The sequence below is a fragment of the Vigna radiata genome, unplaced genomic scaffold (genome assembly GCF_000741045.1).
Source record: "Vigna radiata var. radiata cultivar VC1973A unplaced genomic scaffold, Vradiata_ver6 scaffold_180, whole genome shotgun sequence".
NCBI classification, from domain to species: Eukaryota; Viridiplantae; Streptophyta; class Magnoliopsida; order Fabales; family Fabaceae; genus Vigna; species Vigna radiata.
Genome location: NW_014542002.1, coordinates 551,124 through 560,170, shown reverse-complemented (window position 1 = coordinate 560,170; position 9,047 = coordinate 551,124). Strand labels below are relative to the sequence as shown.

At 29.2% G+C, this 9,047-nt stretch overlaps 1 protein-coding gene across 1 annotated transcript; it reads left to right on the top strand.

Moving 5' to 3' along the window:
* Window positions 1–4,718: 4,718 nt before the first annotated feature.
* On the top strand, window positions 4,719–8,967 carry LOC106778920 (VIN3-like protein 2). The gene is made up of 4 exons (XM_014666928.2): window positions 4,719–4,980; window positions 6,384–7,029; window positions 7,292–7,611; window positions 8,017–8,967. Exons 1-4 carry the CDS (start codon window positions 4,923–4,925, stop codon window positions 8,844–8,846), a joined length of 1,854 nt encoding a protein of 617 aa, XP_014522414.1. The 5' UTR covers window positions 4,719–4,922; the 3' UTR covers window positions 8,847–8,967.
* Window positions 8,968–9,047: the final 80 nt, after the last annotated feature.

Below are 9,047 nucleotides of genomic sequence, written 5' to 3'. Positions count from 1 at the left end.
ATCTACCAAGGTCTATTAAGCTTTTTTTTTTGAATAACCCAAAATTATTTATTAGAAAAATATTTATATATTCATACAATGATAATTAATCTTATCAGTTTAATGATATGATAATTAAAAAAAAAATTATTTATATATCTGTGAGAAAATTTTAGGAGGATCAAATCTCTTAATCTTTAAGCAAACAACAAGTGAAGGTTATATTATAATTTATTGTCAAACTTCTTTTGTCAAATGGTAAAAATTGTAGTGTTAAGAATCTTTTATAAAGGATAAGGATGAAAAAGTATAAATGAAACATGGTTTTTTAAAATAATTTAGGAAAAAAGTGCATATTTAACCATTCTTTTTCATTGAAAATATCATTACGTAATTAATTTTAATTATCTACAAAAATAGATAAAGAATAATGTCGTTAGTTAAAGAATTTGGAAACATTAAAAAATAAAACAAAAGGTTGTGAGAAAGTTTGTAAATTATTATGAGGAAAGAAACACAAAAATGATGAACCAAATAAGTTGTCTCATGCAATAGAGAAGTGAGGGTGTAAAAAAACAATATCTTTTATATATATATATATATAGCATTAATTGTGTAAAACTCTACTTGCATGTTAAACCTAATCACACTTTGTTGCTTCTTTGATGAACTTGAGCTAGAATGTATTCATGTTATTTTATACTAATAAAAAGACACTCAAAGATTACATCATGTTAAATTCTCACAATAATAACAGAATAAATAATGTTTTGGATAAAATTTTACATAGGATAAAGTTATAATAAAAAGCTAACTTTTCTTGTTAAATGTTAATTTCCATATATATAATGCATTTTTTATGATGACAATAATATAAATGTTTTAATAGTTTTTTGCACAAATATAGTAAACTTGATGTTTATTTTTGTTTTTGCTTGAACTATATATGTTATGCATATTTATTACGTTTTTATATGTGATATGCATATTCATTGGTTAAGAATGATAAAACTCTTTGCACCATGTATATCTAGATGAATAAATGATCTACACAGTTTATAAAATATGTTTCATTTCATCTAATATTTATAAATGATTAATTGTGACAAACGGCTAGTTTTAACCGATTACATATTATATATATATATATATATATATATATATATATATATATATATATATATAATTTTACATAGGATAAAGTTCTAATAAAAAGCTAACTTTTCTTGTTAAATGTTAATTTCCATATATATATAATGTGTTTTTTATGATGACAATAATATAAATGTTTTAATAGTTTCTTGCATATATATAGTAAAAACTTGATGTTTATTTTTGTTTTTGTTTGAATTATATATGTTATGCATATTCATTACGTTTTTATCTGTGATATGCATATTCATTGGTTAAGAATGATAAAACTCTTTGCACCATGTATATCTGGATAAATAAATGGTCTACACAGTTTATAAAATCTGTTTCATTTCATCTAATATTTATACATGATTAATTGTGACAAACTGCTAGTTTTAACCGATTACATATTATATATATATATATATATATATATATATATATATATATATAATCAATTAAAACTCGTATCTTTGCTTATATTTGTTTGTTGTGTGCATTGATGAGTTTTGGATTGAAAAAGTTTTTAAATAGTCTTAAGTGTTGTACTTAACCAATTGCACTCTTTTATTAATTAGTTAAAGCTCCTGGATTTTGAAAACTTGTTTTTCGACAAATGCATTTAATATGTTATTACCTAATCGATTGCATATCTGTTAAATGCATTTAATGTAATTATGCTATAGCACTGGTAATTGCTTGACCGGTTACATTAATAATATGTAATCGATTACTTTGAGTCAGAATTGTCATATGTATAAATTGATGCACTACTCTTTGCAGAAACAACTTTTTGAATCAAATCTTTCATATCTGATAAAGTTTACTGAGTTCATAACTGCATCAGCGTTTGTTCTCCAAAAATCAAGAAGAATTTCATTTGGAAAGAAATCAAATCAAGGATTCTTGAGGAGTTGCTACACTTTCAAAGTCTAATCAATATGCACTAAGGTGTTCTATTGGAAGAGAACGTTGAAGTTCTGGCTACTTTGAGAGGGGCATCTCAAAGGGGTTGCAAAAAGAGGATTGTTCTTTTTTTGTGTTTGACTATAGTAGATTTAAAGTTAGAGAGGATATTACATTGAGAGAGAGTGTCTCTGTAATTTTTGTTATAAAACTTGATCTATATAGTGGGTTACCTTTCAATCTCAGGTTGATTGAAAGTAGACTAGATGTAGGTATTGAAGTCGAATCAATATAAACCTTAGTGTGGTTCTTTCTATCCTTTATCATTTTCATTTTCTTACTTTCTTTATTTGCTCGTATTCTAAAAAAGATTTAAATATTTTGAAAAGAGTTTCAAAAGAACAATTTTTATTTAGTAAAACCAATTCACCCCCGTCCCTCTCTCTTGATTGAGAAATAAGGCTTATTTTGTTCTACAAATATGACACTTGTTTACTATATCAACTTAGTATATTTGTTGGTAAATTCCTAACCTTGCAATAGCCATACAAACACTTATTTGTTTATGTATTCCTGAGATATTTATTTTATTATGAGTTTGGTGTATTCTTTCATGTTTTACTCTCGATTTTTATATCTTTTTTAATAAAATTTTAATGTGATGACTATGGATGAATTTTAGTATACCAACATAGTTTAGATTTCAAAGTTTAGTGATACTTAACATTTTGAAATTTATTTGAGATTAATCCAACTTTTGCTAATAAAAAAGGTTAATTAAATATTTTTGTTATAAAAAATAGTCTTATTCAAGTAAATTATTCTAAGTGACATCACTCACTTCTTGATAAATCTTTCCAAGGAAGATTTTTTACAAAGATTCAACCATGAGACCTCACTAAAACTCTTATAAGAAAATGATATAATTTCTAATTGAAAAATTTAAAACAAAACATTTATAGATCTTCTATCTTATAAAGCATTCAATTTTCTTATTTTTATTGATATAGAATTTATATTCACGCTTAAATTTTTAATAATTTTAAAATATTAATGTGGAATAGCCTAAAAAAGAATTGAAAGAAAGAAAAACATAAATATGTGAAGGAACAGAAGATGGATACAGGTTTAGATGTGTGGTGTATAAAGAAAAAGGAGGAGATAGAGAAATGTGAATATGTGAAGTAATGAGCATAAATGAATGTTAATTATATAATTGATTATGTTGTTAAAACCATCATTATCTTTTATCATTTTACAAAATTATTGTTAATCAGTTTATAATTAATTATGAGTGTGCATCTAATTTTTGTTGATTTTTATTATAATAACAATATTAATATTAAAAAATATTTTTTCTTATTTTTTAATTAAATAATTACTTTTTCTTTCTCATTTTTTATTTCTTTCTAACTATTGAGAGAAAGTATTCAATATAAATATATACCCAAAACTAACACTCTGTATATGTAATTAAGTTGAAAATTGTAAGAAATTTATAATATATAGTTTAATAAATATAACTTTATTATGTAATATCAATGTAACTTCAATTTATTTTATTAAAATACCTTTAAATTTAAAATATGTTTTTTAATAGGAATTTTTTGACCATATATATATATATATATATATATATATATATATATATATATATATTACTTCATATCTCATTGTCATAAACTAAATGTTTTCGTTTTTCCTCATTATATTTATATTGATTTTTCACGTCTAAATAAATTTTATTAGTCTTCAAGAACAATAATCTAGAAATTAAAATAAAAACTGTTTGCCACTAAACTATATTTGAGACAAAAAAAACTTAAACTCATTATTAAAATATTAAAATGTTGTATAATTATTTTAATTTAATTTTATCATTTTTGTTATAAAATGAAAATGATCATAGACATATTTATGGATGACATAACATGACACATTCAATATTTTTTTATAAAGTGTATTTTTCTAATCCAACTATTGGATTATTAGAAGTTCCAATCATTTATATTATTTGTAGAAAACTTTTATTGTTCTAAAATTATTATTTATATTCATCAAAATGGATTAAATATATAAACATAAACTATTTTATCTTTCTAAAATTTGACACACACTATAAACACACTATATAATTACAATACTTAAATTGTAAAAAACATAAAATATTCTATAGCAATTGCTAAAGGAGTAAATAAATCTAGTGTTACCTAACACTCTTCTCTCAATTCTAAGTTGGGTTTTACCATAAAGTTCCGACTCATTGTTAAGTTACTTCTATATAAAACCATGTAAATTTTAATATTTCAAATTTTTATTTTTTTATATAATCTTTAACTTTCTTATTTTTATTTAATGTAAAGAAATTATATATATATATATATATATATATATATATATATATATATATATATATATATATATATATATATATATATTGGAATGTTGAGAAAAAACCCACCATGATCATCAAAAATTGACCTAAAGAAGATTAATTTAGAGGTTTAAACAGTAAATGATTTTATCTAAAAAGTTGCTGAATTTATTTATAAGAAGAAGTGTATATGAAATGAGATTTGAGTGATATGATATTAGACAATAAAACCTTGGTATAAAAATAATATGTTAATTAATTACTTGTATCAACCCTAATGAACCAAAAAGCTTTTTATTATTTGATTTTTTGGCACTTTTGTTTTCGAGTTTCCCTTTTCGGGAATTACGTTATACCAAATCACTCGTCACAGCATAAATTTTGTATCCTAGCATTGAATGCTCAATTACATGCCACTCCTTCTATCTTTTTCTCTCACTCTCTTTCTCTCTCCCACCAATACCAATAGATCAGCAATGCCGCTACTCACTCTCAGATAAAACTGCAAATTCTTGTGTGTGAGAGAATCATGAGCGAAGAAGAGACCAAGGGTTCTGCTTTTCTGGGAACCAACACCGCTTATTCAGGTCACTTTTCTCTCGTCACTTTCTCTCTCTTGATGTTTCACTATCTGGGGTTTTACGTTTTTTTTATCATGTAAAATAAAAAATAAAAAACCATGAACTTTGAAGTTTTTACTTTCTTTTCTGTTGTATCTACCTTAAATAAATCGTGGGTGTTCTTCAGTTCACAATGTAGGTTATTAAAGTTTCAGTTTTCGTCATTTGCATTATTGCTTTGGTGGTTTGTGTAGTTGGGTGCTTTTACATACCTATTTTCATCACACCACTGTTGGAAAAATGGGAAATTTGTAAAGGTAAATGGTTTTTCTTTGAGGCCATATTTGACCAGTTATATAAAAATTAAATTTTTTTCCACTTTCTTCAGTTTTTTTAATGTTTTCCCTCATAAGCGGTTCTGGGTTATGTAGTTACGAAAAAATTAAGGTTTAACAAATTTGGATAAATCCCTGAAATCCCGTAGGTGGCTGTGCTAGTGTATCATCCAGATTTTTCTCTCTAGGTTGAGACATCTCTATTCAGTATCTACTTATGCATGTCCCAGGTTGTGCCTCTAGTGAATCTCTCTGATGCATGGATTAGATTTTATCAATTTCTCCAGTGAATCGTTTGGTTGCTAGCTCCAAGTTTTAGTGATACTACTTGACGATTTTGGAACTTGTAATTTTGATCGTTAAATTGTTAATGCAGTTGATATAGGGTTGTCCTGAGTTGTTTCAGTCTTTTATCTTCAACAAGCTTTTTTTTTTTTAGAAAAAAGTAGACCATAGAAATATGGTTAATTAATTTGTGACTGTTGTTATTCTCTTGTTCCCCCTTTCTGTGAGGATTAGACTCTTGTGGCACCTCCTTCACTTCTACAGACTTAATATTGTTCGTTTTTATGCCTGCCACCTGTGATGGCGCCCCCTTTATCACAGTAACAAATTAGGAATGGGAAATGGAAGTGTGTTTAGCTGCATGCACTGTTAAGTTCATAATAATATTATTAATAATAATGTATTTGGAATTGAAGTGTACGAACTGTATTAGAGGCTAATGTAAATGAAAATTCAGTTTTTTAATATTCAGAATGCATAGTGATGATGGCTCAACTACTGGCGGGTTGTTATTGTTACATTATTTTGAATTAATGTTTGGTTTGGAAAACTACATGTTAAACACAGTATATAACGGTTTATTTCTTTGCTGGATTGAACCTTCTACATGTGTTATTTTAGTCTTTTATTTTTGTAAACGTATTATATATTTTTGGCAGGTGATAAATATAGTGTTTAATTCACAAGAGGACAGTCATAGATATTGTAAATTTGTTAACTATATTTCCATATAAGTCGTGTTGAACTTCATTTATCAGCACTTTAGACACGTAATGAAGTTCAAGCTAACAATGTTGTGTTTCCCTACAGGTTTTCTTCTTGACCCTGCAAAATGGGGTGTGCTGAGTTTGCCGGAAAAGCAAAGACTAGTCCATGAGATTGCGCAACAGTCGAAGGATGCCTCTACTATGCTTCAGACATTTACACGCAGGGAACTTTTAGAAATAATCTGTGCTGAATTAGGCAAAGAGAGGAAGTACACAGGCTATACCAAGAGTCAAATGATAGAACATCTTTTGAAGATAATTTCTAAGAACTCTAACTTGCACGTAACCGGAAATATGCCAGCTCCTACCAAAAGTTGCATTGGATCTAAAAGGAAAAAGAAACCTGCATCTGAGGATTTACACCATGCTCCTCTAGAGAACATTAAAGAGGAAGTAGTGAAAACCTTTTTGTGTCAAAATGTCGCATGCAAAGCTACATTGAATCCAGAAGACTCTTTTTGCAAGAGATGTTCTTGTTGCATATGTCATTGCTATGATGATAACAAGGATCCAAGTTTGTGGTTGACCTGCGGCTCTGATCTTCCCAATGAGGAGTCATGTGGAATGTCCTGTCATGTGCAATGTGCTTTGAGTAATCAAATGTCTGGCATTTTGAAGGGTAGTTGTGGTATTAAGTTAGATGGAGCCTTCTGTTGCGTTTCTTGTGGAAAAAGTAATGAACTGATGAAGTAAGTTGGTTATATACTTTTTCTTTACCAGCATGCAAAAGTAAAATATGCATANATAATTACATACATTCATTCATTCGTAATTTTATAAACCCTATTAATAAATTGTCATCTGTTCACATGTTAATGGGAGAACTTATTAACAAAAGAGGTGTTATTACAAAGAGTCATATNAGTGGTCTGCTGCAGTATAAGCTGGCTCATGTAAGCTACAGTTTTTATTTTATTTTGTTTTTTTGGAATGGATGTTTGGATTTTACAGGACATGGAGAAAGCAATTATTGGTTGCCAAAGAAGCAAGAAGAATGGATATACTGTCTTTGCGAATATCCCTGGCCCACAGAATTCTTGTAGGAACAGAAATGTACAAGGAACTGCAAAAGATTGTAGAAACTGCTCTCAAATTACTGGAGAATGAAGTGGGATCACTCGATCATGTATATGCGAGGATGACTCGTGGAATTGTAAGCCGGCTTTCATGTGGTGCTGAGGTTCAGAGATTGTGCTCAGCTGCAATTGAATGTTTTGATTCAAAGTTTTCTGACCTTTTCTCTGTTTCTGTGGAAAAGAAAGATGCACCAAGTAAGCTTTTTATTATTTTTTCAATGGTCATTTTATTGAACAAATGGCAGGCAGAACCAGAACTTATCTTGATTTTCATGATAAAATACAGTAGTCTTGAAATTTTGGTTCCAGAATAATTCCAAGTATGACTATTCTCAATATGGAGGAATAAAGGAAAGAACTAAACAATTTTACTTTTTCAGTTTTTCTTCAATATGGAGAAGACTTAAATGGTTTAAACATTGGCAATGGCAAGTCTCATTGCGTGATAAACAATGATTGAGAATATGAAATTGCATTTCTTCTACATGATTATATGATATGACAACATGAGAGATCAAATAAAGTAAATCAATTGAACCACATGAATTTTGCTTTAAATACCCGTATTGATATGACTTTTTTGGTGACTTTATTCGGCAGCATGTTCAATTCGTTTTGAAGAGTGTCTTCCTACTTCAGTGGTTATCGTGCTGGAGTACAATGACAAACTTTTAAAGAACTTTCTAGGCTGCAGGCTTTGGCACAGAGTATCAACTACAGACTACCCTGAACAACCCACCTTCATCGTCTTGAGGCCTGAGAAAAGATTCAAGTTAGAAAACCTGCACCCTTCAACTGAGTACTTTTGCAAGGCTTCTCTGTTCAGCAGCACAGGGATTTTGGGTGCTGCAGAGGCTAGATGGGTGACCCAGTGTGAGCCGACCAATTCTGCAAAAGGAATAAGTTGTGGCGGAAATCGTTTTAGAGTGGAAATGTGTGGTCAGGATCATATAACTGCTGAAACTCATCATCCCACAGAATCTGCCAACTCCGACATGAAGTTATCATCTCGACAACATCCTGGGAAACCGATGAGTTTGAACATCAGAGGAAGGTTTGAAGAGTTCCTGTCGAAGCCTCAGTCATTAGAGCCTTTTGCATATAAAAGTCTTGCTGCTGCAGTTTCACCTTCGACACCTTGTAAATCCTACGAGATGAGGCAAATTCCTGGTTTGAATGGTAGAAAGCGGTCGAAGGAAAATGACTACGAGTATTCTGTGAGGGTGGTGAAATGGTTGGAGCATTTAGGGCACATAGATGAAATCTTCAGAGTGAGATTTCTGACTTGGTTCAGCCTTAAAGCAACTCAACAGGAGAGAAGGGTGGTTAGTGCTTTTGTTGATGCATTGATCGACGACCCAGCAAGCTTAGCAGACCAGCTCATACACACTTTCAGCGATGAAATATGTTGCGAGCAAAAACCCTTGTGAGGATGCCTTCTACAACACTTAAATACTTGTTTTTCTGACTCCACCCATAGAAACTTTGTAACACTTTGTGGGAGTTACATGGATATCAGGTTTTTTCAACTCTTCATTTCTTCTTCCTTCACCAACTAGTTTATGCTCTCTTTTATACCATTTACTTTCCATTATGTACTTATTGGTCAGTGGAGTGATTGTTGGATTATA

Coding starts and splice junctions, on each gene's coding strand:
- LOC106778920 (XM_014666928.2), top strand. CDS start 4,923: ATGAGCGAAGAAGAGACCAAGGGTTCTGCTTTTCTGGGAACCAACACC. Junction 4,981..6,383: donor AACCAACACCGCTTATTCAG/GTCACTTTTCTC, acceptor GTTTCCCTACAG/GTTTTCTTCTTGACCCTGCA. Junction 7,612..8,016: donor GGAAAAGAAAGATGCACCAA/GTAAGCTTTTTA, acceptor TTTATTCGGCAG/CATGTTCAATTCGTTTTGAA.